Source organism: Megalobrama amblycephala, linkage group LG16 (genome assembly GCF_018812025.1).
Source record: "Megalobrama amblycephala isolate DHTTF-2021 linkage group LG16, ASM1881202v1, whole genome shotgun sequence".
In the NCBI taxonomy this organism is placed as follows: Eukaryota; Metazoa; Chordata; class Actinopteri; order Cypriniformes; family Xenocyprididae; genus Megalobrama; species Megalobrama amblycephala.
The window spans coordinates 43,451,363-43,464,382 of NC_063059.1; the positions used below are offsets into that span (position 1 = coordinate 43,451,363).

Genomic DNA, 13,020 nt, shown 5'->3' on the forward strand with positions numbered 1-13,020 from the left:
TGTGTGTGTGTCACAGCAGTTGAACTGCTGATAGATTTGTGTTTGAAATCTAAAGCCAACAAGTGGGTGTGACTTGGATAGATGAATGGACAGATGGACGGCTGGCTTAATTTCATAATGACCAACATACTGATCTTTTTTTCCACATCTCTCCCTCCCTCTCTCTCTCTCTCATGCAGGACCTTCAGCATTTCTCCAGCTGTTGCATCTCTAAACAGCTCAGATGGACCGATCCGCACAAGAACTGTTTCTGAACTTTATGGTTGTATTCATCACAGTTCTGCTCATGTGGTTACTGGTCAAACAATATCAGGACTCATGAAGAGCTCATCATCATCGGAGGAAGGCCAGTCAGCTGTGATCATGAGACCAGACGGTGATGTTTCTGCAGACGGATGGAAGATCTGCCAATCAGGATGGATCGTCCAGTGATGTTGTCACCATGTCCTAATGGATTATTGTTATATATGATTTGCTAGTCTGGATGTTTAATTCGACAAATTGGGGAAAAAATGAATAGCCGAAAGAGTAGCAATGTATTGATTTAAGACATAGTTTTATTTGTTTTAATAAACAGCTCTTTGGCAAAGCAGTTGTGTGTTTGTGTGTGTGTTCAGTCTCTACATCGATGCATTGCGAATCGTGAAATGATTCTGATATTTTACGAATGCATCAAGATTCTCTCTCGAAACGATTCTGAGCTTAGTTTTCAACAGCAGATGGCGCTGTGTGCTTTAGAAACAGCCATACTTCCAATTCTTAAAGTTCAAAAAGGTTGAAGCGAGTTACAGGGGTGTTTGCAGTGGGGTGTCAGCCGAATGCACGAGCGCTCTTCTTCATGAGCATTTGAGCATGCGGTTAAAAACTAGCCTGGAGCGCCATCTGTTGTTCAAAACTAAGCTTAGAATCGATTTGCGATGCATTTGGAAAATATCAGAAATGATCCCCGAATCACGATGCATTGATAGAATTGTCCGAACCCTAGTCTCTGATGGTTTCAGCGCGATCCGTCCTCCAGGGATCCCTGTAGCGATTGAAGCTGAGCGCCTGGCAGTGAAACTCGGTCAAAGCGCGCGGCATCGGCGCGACCTCCTGCCACTCCGAGCGTCCGCTGTCGTACACCTGCACCTCGTCCGTGATCTCATCAGGCGAATAATCGCCGCCCAGGATGTAGATCTTCTCCCGCACGCCGATAGCGCCCGCGTTGAAGCCCGCGCACTCGAACGAGCCTTCGCCTTTCCACACGCAGGTGTCCGGGCAGAAGCTGTAGACTTTATACGTGGAGAGATCGCAGAGGTACAGCGTGTCGTTGACGGACACGGACTTGACGAGCGTGGCGTGGAAGAACTGGCCAAACTCTGCCACTAGTTGGCACCACTGATCCGCCACTGCGTCGTAGCGGAAGAAGCAGTCCAGCGACGGATTGAAGGCTTCAGAGATTTCCACCTCGGATCCGAGAGCGTAGATGACGCTTCCGCACGCACTCGCTTCGGGAAAGTAGATCCTCTTGGGAAGCGGGCTGACTGATTTCCATACGTTGCTCAGAGGATCAAAGTACTCCACGTCCAGGATGGATTTCCCGGCGATGGCGTAGATGCGGTGCAGAGCGGCGACGCAGGCGTGCATGGTCCGCGGGTGGCGCATGCGTGGAGCTTGCGTGAAGCCGCGTGTGACGGGACAGTAGCACCACACTTCGTCCGTGGGGTCGTGCTCAGGCGTGGCGATGTGCAGGCGAACGGCGCGACGACAGTTCCCGCGGCATCCACCGATGATGAAGAGCTTCTCGGCGAAGCCGATGATAGCTGATCCGGGTAGGTCTAAAATCCGCGCCGCATCCTGCGGCAACTCCGTCCAGCGGTTAGCGCCGATGTCGTAGCAGAATGCGTAACGAATCTCTGCGTTTTCCTCCGTTTTGCACACGAAAATGTAGCTGGAAGTGGTCGAAGGCCGAGCGTCTGAAAACAGCCCGCTGGATTTTCGAACACGCGCGAGTGCTTCGCTAACAATGCTAACGCAGCGTCCGTCGGTGGTCAGAGCGTCCTCGGAGTGTCCGGCCTCCTCCAGCGCAGCCGGCGGCAGATGGTGCAGACGGACCTGAGGCAGGAGCTCCGGCAGCAGGCTCTCGCGCGTCTGCGGGTCGTGCCGCGTCCAGCGGAGGAGCGCGCGCAGGACGCTCTCTTCATCCGGCACGTTGAGCGCGTCAGACGCCAGGCAGCGCTCCAGAACCCGTGCCGGCATCTCCAGGAAATCCGGTGCGGAGGAAAGCGTGTGGAAGTTCTGCGTTACGAACTCGGTCGCACGACGCAGCAGGTGTGAGGAACCGTATCCCTCCGCAACCGCCAACAGGTGCAGGCAGTTGGAGAGCTCGAGGGTTTGGACCAGGAAGTCGCTGCAAGCACGTGACAGGAAGCTGACCTGTGCGAATGAAAGAGGAAAGACTTGCTGAAGCAGTTTTCATACGTGATTAGATTATTTACTGTAAAGTTTCAGTTTCATTTCTTTTGCCTTGTTGGTTGGGTGGTATTTTTCCATTGGGATTTGTAAAAATTCTTTAGTTAAAGAGTTTTAAGCCATGAAACAAACCAACCTGTTATGAGGAGAATCACAACATTACTCTTGCTTAATTCGAGAGTAAAATATGCATATAGATAGATAGTTAATAATAAATAATAAAATAAAGTAGTTTGAAAATGGAGCAAGACATTTTCTAGGGAGTGGGTGGAGCTAAAGTGCTCGTTTAATTTCTCTGCAGAATCATGGGTAATGTAGTTTCTCATCAGGAATTCTGCTGTTAAACATTTAATAATAAACTTATTTAAATAAATAAGTTGAAATAATGTGGACTGATGGCTTTGACAAAAGCATATATCATTGATTAACAACCTCGTAGCTCATAGCTGGCCCATCTTTAAAGGTTTATTAGTTATTATTAAAAATCAATCAAGCTATGGAAAAAAATGAATCTGAAACACGACTGTTGCACTCACTATAACAAAACCTCTCATATAATGTGACTCACCTGCAGGAAAGAAGCCAGGTGAAACAGCATGTCCACGTTGTCTTCTCTGATTTCTATTTCACCAGAATACGCAAAGTCCAGGAAGGTGCGGACGGCCGGAGCCGAGAGGTTACTGAGGGTCACGGTGCCGTCGTCTCGCTCCCGCATGTCCAGCTCAAACATGGCTCTGTACAGATATATAAACACAAGATAAAGATGGCTAAACGTAGTTACATTTGAAATGTAATAGCAGAATTCTGACAAGCTGCACATTAGGTATATTTCTCAACAATGAATAATTGAATAATTCAAGGATGGATTAAACTGATCAAAACTGACAGTAAAATTGTTGTTTGTAATGTTACAAAAGATACTATTTCATATAAACACTGTTCTTTCGATTAATCAAAGAATCCTGAAAAATAAAATGTATGATGTTTCCACACGAATATGAACTGTTTTAACGTTGATAATAATCATAAATGTTTCTTGATCATCAAATCATCATATCAGAATGATTTCTGAAGGATCATGTGACACTGAAGACTGGAGTAATGATGCTGAAAATTCAGCTTTGATCACAGGAATAAATTACACTTTACTATATATTCACATAGAAAACAGCTGATTTACACTGTACCTAGATTAAAAAAAAAGGTTGTCAAGACAAACTTTGATGTTGGCTTGAGAAAGCCAGACCAGAAAGTTTGAATTAGTTTTTAAAGCTTGAAATTTGAAGGTTTTCAGTTTCAAGTAGTTTGATTCATGTTACAAGCATGAATTAGCACAACACTAGAATGTTTTAGCATGTTGCTAGTATGATTTAGCCCACTGTTAAAATGAATTAACACATTGCTAGCAGGTTTTAACATATTGCTAGCATGTTTCTAACATGAATTAGCACAAACCATGTTTAACATGTTGCTAGCATGAATTAGCAAACTGCTTACATGTTTCTAGTATGAATTAACATTTTGATAACATGAATTAGTATGTTGCTAGCATTTTTTAACATTTTGCTGACATAAATCATGTTGCTAGCATGTTTCTAACATGAATTAAAGGTGTGTTCACGCCATATCGTTATTACTGTAACTACGAGATTCTGGCTCGTAAAAAGCTTTCAAGTCCTCGTAGAGCTCGTAATTACAGTTTTCTGAAAGCTCCCACATGTACCACCTGACCGCTGTAGATTCATTTCGGCGTTGATAGTGATGCCATAGAAACGCATAATTCCCAGTCTAAAGGACGTGAACAGCTCCGAATGCAACGTCACGTGTTGTCATCTCAAGATCCAGGTAAATATGAGGTGCCGTGAATGCAGCGTAACACATTGCTAACATGAATTAGCAAGTCGCTAGCCTGTTTTAACATTTTGCTAGCATGACTTAACATGTTGCTAACATGTATTAATACATTGCTAACGTTTCCGCATGTTGCTGGCATGTTTTTAACTCAAATTAACACATTGCTACCATGAATTAGCATTTTTCTAACATGAATGAGCATGTTGTTAACATGTTTTAACATTTTGCTAACATAATTTAACATGTTGCTAACATGTTTCTAACAGGAATTAACACATTGCTAGCATGAATTACCATTTTGCTAACATTAATTAACACATTGCCAACATGTTTTTGCATGTTGTTAGCATGATTTAACATTTTGCTAGGATATTTGAAACAAATTAACACATTGCTAACATGTTTTCGCATGTTTCTGGCATGTTTGTAACAAATTAACACATTGCGAACATGTTTTCGCATGTTGCTAGCATGTTTGTAACAAATTAACACATTGCTACCATGAATTTGCATTTTGTTAACATGAATGAGCATGTTGTTAACATGTTTTAACATTTTACTAACATAATTTAACATGTTGCTAACATGTTTCTAACAAGAATTAACACGTTGCTAACATGAATTTCCACGTTGCTAACATTAATTAACATATTGCCAACATGTTTTTGCATTTTGTTATCATGATTTAGCATTTTGCTGGCATGTTTGTAACAAATTATCACATTGCTAACATGATTTAGCATGTTGCTGGCATGTTTGTAACAAATTAACACATTGCTAACATGTTTTCACATGTTGCTAGCATGTTTGTACCACATTAACACATTGTTAACATGTTTTCACATATTTGCTAGCATGTTTGTAACATGAGTTAACACATTTCTAACATGTTTTCGTATGTTGTTAGCATGATTGTAACAAATTAACACATTGCTAACATGTTTTCGCATGTTGCTAGCATGATTGTAACAAATTAACACATTGCTAACATGTTTTCGCATGTTGCTAGCATGATTGTAACAAATTAACACATTGCTAACATGTTTTCGCATGTTGCTAGCATGATTGTAACAAATTAACACATTGCTAACATGTTTTCGCATGTTGCTAGCATGATTGTAACAAATTAACACATTAACATGATTTAGCATTTTGCTAACATGTTTGTTACATGAATTAACACATTTCTAACGTTTATGCATGTTGCTAGCATGATTGTAACAAATTAAAACATTGCTAACATGTTTTCACATGTTTGCTAGCATGTTTGTTACAGATATTAACACATTGCTAACATGTTTTCGCATGTTGCTAGCATGTTTTGTTAAGCTTTGCTAATGATAGACAGCTTAAATACTCTAATAGAGTTATTGTAAAGTCTAAGGGAATTTAATTGGACACAGGAATTTCCAAAGTTGGGATAAAAGATGTATCAGAAAGCTTGAGAGTCAGAAATGTTAGCCTCAGAATAATAATAATAAGTTTAAACAGTATTTGAGTATGTTATAACAAGATTTTTATGAAGTAATGAGTGTTGTTCATGTGCGGAACTCACTGCCTTGTTGCCAGGGTGTTGCTATGGTGTTCTGACTGGTTGCCAGGATGTTAATATGCATCTACTAGGAGGTTGTGGTGGTTTCCAGGGCGTTGCTATGTATGTGACGTGTTTGTTGGCACTGATACCTGAAGAAGTCGCTGCAGGCGGCGAGGACACAGCGGTGGCACGGCAGCGTCTCGTCCTGCACGCGGATGCTGAAGTCGAACAGCGCGCGCCTCTCGCGGAAGGCCTGAAGGACAGCGAGCACCTGCTGACCGTGTGACGCGGACACCAGCGTCACGTGACGCCCGTCCATCAGATTCAGCAACAATCTGACATCAAGCATCATACACAAGTGTAGATCAATAGTTATATCTCTATGATGATCATCACTGTTATTATTACCGTGAGTGTAAACAGCTGAAGTACCTGAGCCGATCGCGCTCCTCTGCTGTTCAGTGATCACACACACACTCACACAAATGAGCTCCTAAACTCAGACTTTCTCATTACTGTATAAGAACGAGTCATACATGACGGCTTCAATCCTTTAGGAACGGAATGGGATGATCGACACTCACGCTTCAGCACGCTGGACAGGGCTCCGTCTCCACCGCGCATGCGCAGAACTCGCGATGAGTTGACGGAAACGCAAGACTGAACTTGATGATTGGCTTTCTTCTCGTTTTTTCTTTCTTTTTTAAATCAGTGGCAGTGTATGGAAGCCCATTCCCGCCACATGAGACAAAATCATGCTTTTGTAAATCATAATTATGACAAAGTCGAAATTATGACAGTCTCTAAATTATGACATAGTAAATCGAAATGAGATTTAAAGACAATTATGACAAAAAAAAAAAAAAAAGGAAATGATGACATTTATGAGATGGAAAATCGAAACTATTACTAAAAATCAAAAAATTTGACAGTCGAATTTGACATACAAAGTCGAAATTATTACTTAAAATGTCATAAATTCTGACTTTTAAAGTCTTGATTATGACAAAAAAAAAAAAAAAAAAATGAAATTATGACATACTAAGTAAAAATTGACAAAATATAATTACGGCCACAAAAAGTCAAAATTATGACACACTAAACCAAAATAAGGACTTAAAAAGATTAAATATCGAAATTATGACAGTCTTCTTCGAGAAAAATCGAAATTATGAGTTAAAATTAGGATTTAAACAGACAAATGTCACAAAAAAGAAATTATGATGTACCAAGTAAAAAAGTCAAAATTATGACTTTAAATATACTATTTGACAAATCTAAAATTATGACATACCAAGTTGAAATTATGACTTAAAATATAATTTTGACAGTCTTAATTGACAAAAATTCTTAATTGACGAAATTCTAGCATACTAAATCGAAATAAGGATTTAAAAAGACAATCATGACCAAAAAAAAGGCTTTAAAAAGACAAATGCAACAAAATAGAAAATATGACAGTAATTTACAGCATAAAAAGTCTACATTTTGACTTCTTGATTATAACAAAAAAAAATTAATTATGACATACTAAGTAAAAACTATGACTTGAAATATAATTATGACCACAAAAATCTAAATTATGAGTCAAATTTTGGACAAATGTGAAAAAAAAATAAATTATGTACCAAGTCATTTGAGATAAAATTGAATCATATTTATGACAAAATCTAAATCATCATAAGTTGAAATTATGACTTAATTATGAGTCTAAATTATGACTTTAAAAGTCTTTCAAAATTATGACAAAGTAAAAAATTGACAAAACAGTTATGACAAAAAGTCTAAATTGACATAAGTCAAAATTATAACAATCGAAATAAGGATCATGACAGTAACTTATGAGATGAAAAGTCGAAATTATGACTTAAATATCAAATTTGAGACAAAAAGTGTACATTATGACTCAAAATTTAAATGACAAACTTAGTCTAAATTAGGACTTAGACAATTATGGCAAAAAACAATCTAAATCATGACATACCAAGTAATTTATGAGACGAAAAGTCTAAATTATGACATACTAAGTCGAAATTAGGACTTAAAAAAGACAATGATTTAATTACTAATGTAATTAATGAATCATAAATAATTATGATTTACCAAAGCATGATTTTTCTCTTGTGTGGCAGAAATGCTCTTCTATCTGAAATTCAGTTTGATGTCATTCCTGTACAGATCTCTGGATCATTTCTTCATTATCGTCACTGACTGTACACGGACAATATGCCAAAACTACGACAGACTGACATCAGGGAGGAGCAACGATTATCCTTCTGTTAGTGGAGACACTGCTCAGTCTTCTGTAGAGATCACACCGGGGCTAGTTGTCACAGTGACTATTCAAAACTAGAATCACATTTGTGAATTCTGTCCTCCAAATTAAAATTCTACATATTCTTATAAGAGCAACAAACAAAGAGAAAAAATAAAGTACACATCAAGACTTATAAATAAGCAAATATGAAGAATTTCTTTTAGAAACTGAACAGAAAGGCATTTTTGTCACATGACTGACGAGCATTAACGTGTGATTTTGATAATGAGTGGAAATTAAGACTCCAAATTTCTCAACTGAAATGAGTTTATTGTAAAATGAAGGGGAAACTGTGTGTGTGTGTGTTTGTGTGTGTGTGTGTGTGTGTGTGTGTGTGTGTCACTGTGAGGTAGCCATGATGCTGGACACGCCTGTGGACGAACAGAACATCAGTCAGAATAACTGAAGAACAGCAGCAACACATCATCATCATCATCAGTCGTCACACACTCACTCTCGAAGTCGATCTTCTCCACGATGTTCTTGGGCTTGACACACTCCTCCTGACTGTGAATGAATATCTGACCGTCCTCGTTCTCCGTCCAGCCGTACTTGTTCATCCACACCTTCACCTGCGTGTCTGCGGTGAGATACACATCATCAGGTTAGAGAGTGTGTGTGTGTGTGTGTGTGTGTGTGAGTGTGTGTCGTGGAGGACGACGGTCTCACCCAGAGGATCTCCCAGCATCTCAGCCAGGAGCCGGTACTCGATGTTCTGATACGTGATTCCCACAACATGACAGATGACTAGAGAGAGAAACACACTGATCAGACCTCATGCTGGAGAACATTCATTACAATTAACATTATTATAATTAACTATCATCATAATTAATATGATTAAAATTATACAAAACAATATTATTTTTTATCATTATTAAAAATAATTATACAATAATAATAATTACTATAATAATAATAATATTAAAATTATATAATTTGGTTTTATAATTATAAAAGATATAATATTATAATTATATACAAACAATAATAAGTAATGGCTTTAACATTATAAAATTATAAAAAAAAAAACTGAATAACTTGCAGGTGGAAAATTCATAAATGATATTCTGAGTATAATAACTAATATTATTACAATTATACAAAAATATATTTTTATAGTTATAAACATAATTATAAAACAAAAAAAATATTAGTAAGTATTATTATAATATATATATATATATACAGTACAGTCCAAAAGTTTGGAACCACTAAGATTTTTAATGTTTTTAAAAGAAGTTTCGTCTGCTCACCAAGGCTACATTTATTTAATTAAAAATACAGTAAAAAACAGTAATATTGTGAAATATTATTACAATTTAAAATAACTGTTTTCTATTTGAATATATTTCAAAAAGTAATTTATTCCTGTGATGCAAAGCTGAATTTTCAGCATCGTTACTCCAGTCTTCAGTGTCACATGATCCTTCAGAAATCATTCTGATATGCTGATTTGCTGCTCAAGAAACATTTATGATTATTTTCAATGTTGAAAACAGTTGTGTACTTTTTTTTTCAGGATTCCTTGATGAACAGAAAGTTCAAAAGAACAGCATTTATCTGAAATACAAAGCTTCTGTAGCATTATACACTACCGTTCAAAAGTTTGGGTTCAGTAAGAATTTTTATTTTTATTTTTTTGAAAAGAAATTAAAGAAATGAATACTTTTATTCAGCAAGGATGCATTAAATCAATCAAAAGTGGCAGTAAAGACATTTATAATGTTACAAAAGATTAGATTTCAGATAAACACTGTTCTTTTGAACTTTCTATTCATCAAATAATCCTGAAAAAAAATATTGTACACAAATATTTTGTACAATTGTACACATTAAATGTTTATTGAGCAGCAATCATCATATTAGAATGATTTCTGAAGGATCATGTGACACTGAAGACTGGAGTAATGATGCTGAAAATTCAGCTTTAATCACAGGAATAAATTACTTTGTCAAATATATTCAAATAGAAAACAGTTATTTTAAATTGTAATAATATTTCACAATATACTGTTTTTACTGTATTTTTAATAAAATAAATGTAGCCTTGGTGAGCAGACGAAACTTCTTTTAAAAACATTAAAAATCTTAGTGGTTCCAAACTTTTGGACTGTACTGTACATATATATATATATATATATATATATATATATATATATATATATATATATATATATATATATATATATATATATATTATACAAAAATAATAATTATAAAAAAACAAAAAATTCTAACTGAAACTCCTGAAGGTGGAACATTTATAATAATTGATGTTATAATTATATTAATATGATTAATAACAAATATAAATATACAAAAAATTGTAATATTACTAATATTAGATCAATATTAATTATAATGACATTATACTTTTTTAATTAGCATATATTATTATAATTAATTATCATACTAATATTATGTTTACATTTACTCATTTACTAGATTTAAAAAAAAAAATTTAAGAAGTGCGAGTAATACAAAGTTTCAGCCATCGTTAATAATAAAATGCAGAGACTCATATGATGAGAAATAAACGAGTTTAAAGTCCCCCGTAGTCAATTATTTTACCCCTTAAAAAAAAAAAGTGAAAAAATGCCTTAAAATAGCTTGAATGTAACTCTACACCCTTGCCTCATTTAATATACACGGATCAATGAATATGCAAATTAGCCCCGCCTTCACTCGCTCACGCCAGCTCGGAGAGTCTACTGTTGCTGTCAGTAGAGTCAGACAGCTGTCTTCTAACAATCAGTATCCTTACAAACGCTTTGAACAACTCAAAGAAAGGCTTACAGTTCATCATAACATCTAATAGACTCGATATATTGCTAAATCTACACAATTTTTCATATCAACAGAAAATATACCAGATAACCTGCTTCTCTCGAGACTCTCCTGCTTCAGAGCAGTCATAGTTAATGATATGCTAAAGCCTGCCGGCACGTTGTTTTGATTGGTTACAAGGTAGTCTGTGACGTCACAAACACCACCGATTGTCTTTGGTTTACTGCAGTTTCAAACATAAAATACTCAGCAATGGTGCTGACTGATGAATTTGCACATGGTTCGTCTTAAAGCATATTAAAAACACTACATAGAAAGTCATTAATATCTTCACGCCTCAGATCTGGATGATAATATAGTTACACTGAGACGACATAATCAGGAAGATTGTTTTCTGGTGACTGCGGCTTTCTATCTCACAATTTGGACTTTATAATATCCAATTACCAGTTTATATCCTGCGATACAAGTAAAAAGTCAAAATGTTTAAGACTTTTTACGGCCTTGAATTTACTAAAGCTAAATGAATAGAATAATAAATCGCTTACATTTGCGCACCGACTCCTCAAATCCTGTGATTCCATCAATGAGATCCCGGTTCTCCTCCAGACTGGCCTGAGAAACACACACAACATTACAACATTACACCTCAACACACACCAGACCATTACTGAACACTGTGTGTGTGTGTGTGTGTGTGTGTGTGTGTGTACCCAGAAGCTCTGGAAGTGACACGTCTCCAGCAGGTTCCCCAGGTACAGGATCTGTCTTATCGGCCGTTCCTCTTGCTGCGACACCGTAGTCAAGGAAAGAGCCGATAATCTGTGACATCACAGAGGCACGACAGCCCATAATAATAACGACGACAAATCAGAGTGTAGTGTGTGTGTGAAGTTAGTCTAATCTGATCTTCACAAGTACAGCAAAAGTGTCGATTACAGGAATAGATCAATATAAGATGTATATATTCTAACACTATATGCAGAGAGTCCGAACGCATCACATGGTGTCGTTCTGCGTCCTGAAGGATACGTGGGTCTGGTCGATCATGCATTTGCACAGCGTGAAGTCGGTGTGAGGCAGATTGGTCAGAGCCTTGAGCAGGATCTGTGCCGTCACGGTGGTCTGGAAGTACGCCGGGTTGAACTGGTACCTGAGGACACAAGAGCACGACCTGTCAATCAAACACAGAGCTGTCCACTGAGGGCACACCCTTGATAGTGCGCTTCACTCACAGTTTGAGCACAGCCAGGTTGGCCTCCAGGTCGTAGGCGTTTTCTCTGGCCTGAGTGTCCACATATCGCTCCAGCGTGGACAGATTCTCTGGGTTATACCTGTACAGGTGATTTATGTCATTAATATCAGTATAGATGAGCTTAAGTTGATTCATAAATGATGAGATTTACACAGAAATATTGAATCAACAATGACAATATTGTCTTCTGTAAAATTAGTTTCATAATTAATGAAGTTTTATAACATTTGAACACATATTTTGTATAAATCAGTTGTGTTTAAGGTTAATTAATCTAATAATCAACAATAAACGGTCTTCACCTGTCGATGCCGCGCAGAAGTTTGCCGACGTTCGCTCTCATCTGCTCAAATGTCGTCGCCATGATTCCGAGTGTTTATTTACTTATATATGATATTTAAATTATAATTATTGTACGTTTTTATGTGTTTTTTCCCCTTTGTTTTCCAGACACTCGGATCCTCACGAGCGAAACAGCGGCGCGTGTGAGCGGCAGAGAACGACGTCATCGGCCGCGCGCCGGTCACGTGACTCCAGAGCGCGCGGCTTGTTCTGACAGCGCCGCCGCGCGCGTGGACGGAGTCATTGCGTATTTAAATGCACGTTGAGCAAACAAAACACAATAATATTGACACACATACGATCTGGATCAGTGTCTGCAATTAACTCAGCATTTACAGCTTTTATGAGGGTTTAATCACGTTATAAAACACACGAGGGTATGCATCGACGTCATTTCCCGCCCTCAGCTGGACTGAGTGGCAAAAGAACCTGGATTTAACAGAGGAAACGCGAGTAAAACTAACGATTACTCTAAAG

The 13,020-nt window shown here is 37.6% G+C and overlaps 3 protein-coding genes across 5 annotated transcripts; 1 reads left to right on the forward strand and 2 right to left on the reverse strand.

Moving 5' to 3' along the window:
* Nucleotides 1-179: 179 nt before the first annotated feature.
* Nucleotides 180-592, forward strand: LOC125248941 (sarcolipin). The gene has a single exon (XM_048161107.1). It carries the CDS (start codon nt 224-226, stop codon nt 320-322), a length of 99 nt encoding a protein of 32 aa, XP_048017064.1. The 5' UTR covers nt 180-223; the 3' UTR covers nt 323-592.
* kbtbd3 (kelch repeat and BTB (POZ) domain containing 3) lies at nt 536-6,800 on the reverse strand. 2 transcript variants are annotated; one of them, XM_048161103.1, is made up of 4 exons: nt 6,272-6,800; nt 5,989-6,174; nt 3,020-3,185; nt 536-2,415 (listed from the first exon to the last, which is right to left on the reverse strand). In XM_048161103.1, exons 2-4 carry the CDS (start codon nt 6,156-6,158, stop codon nt 982-984), a joined length of 1,770 nt encoding a protein of 589 aa, XP_048017060.1. In that variant the 5' UTR covers nt 6,159-6,174; nt 6,272-6,800; the 3' UTR covers nt 536-981. The 2 variants fall into 2 exon arrangements, with proteins under 2 accessions (XP_048017060.1, XP_048017061.1); XM_048161104.1 differs by lacking the exon at nt 6,272-6,800 and having other exon boundaries at nt 5,861-6,126.
* A 1,605-nt stretch (nt 6,801-8,405) lies between these two features.
* Nucleotides 8,406-12,792, reverse strand: eif3k (eukaryotic translation initiation factor 3, subunit K). Of its 2 annotated transcripts, none has more exons than XM_048161105.1 (8): nt 12,504-12,792; nt 12,182-12,280; nt 11,979-12,099; nt 11,660-11,737; nt 11,495-11,561; nt 8,826-8,903; nt 8,611-8,736; nt 8,406-8,527 (listed from the first exon to the last, which is right to left on the reverse strand). In XM_048161105.1, the coding sequence occupies exons 1-8, from the start codon at nt 12,563-12,565 to the stop codon at nt 8,496-8,498; spliced, it is 663 nt and encodes a 220-aa protein (XP_048017062.1). In that variant the 5' UTR covers nt 12,566-12,792; the 3' UTR covers nt 8,406-8,495. The 2 variants fall into 2 exon arrangements, with proteins under 2 accessions (XP_048017062.1, XP_048017063.1); XM_048161106.1 differs by having other exon boundaries at nt 11,660-11,734; nt 12,504-12,791.
* Nucleotides 12,793-13,020: the final 228 nt, after the last annotated feature.

Coding starts and splice junctions, on each gene's coding strand:
- eif3k (XM_048161105.1), bottom strand. CDS start 12,565: ATGGCGACGACATTTGAGCAGATGAGAGCGAACGTCGGCAAACTTCTG. Junction 11,738..11,978: donor GCATGATCGACCAGACCCAC/GTATCCTTCAGG, acceptor ACTACGGTGTCG/CAGCAAGAGGAACGGCCGAT. Junction 8,904..11,494: donor TGAGGAGTCGGTGCGCAAAT/GTAAGCGATTTA, acceptor TTCTCTCTCTAG/TCATCTGTCATGTTGTGGGA.
- LOC125248941 (XM_048161107.1), top strand. CDS start 224: ATGGACCGATCCGCACAAGAACTGTTTCTGAACTTTATGGTTGTATTC.
- kbtbd3 (XM_048161103.1), bottom strand. CDS start 6,158: ATGGACGGGCGTCACGTGACGCTGGTGTCCGCGTCACACGGTCAGCAG. Junction 3,186..5,988: donor GCCTGCAGCGACTTCTTCAG/GTATCAGTGCCA, acceptor ATATCTGTACAG/AGCCATGTTTGAGCTGGACA. Junction 2,416..3,019: donor ACCTGGCTTCTTTCCTGCAG/GTGAGTCACATT, acceptor TCATTCGCACAG/GTCAGCTTCCTGTCACGTGC.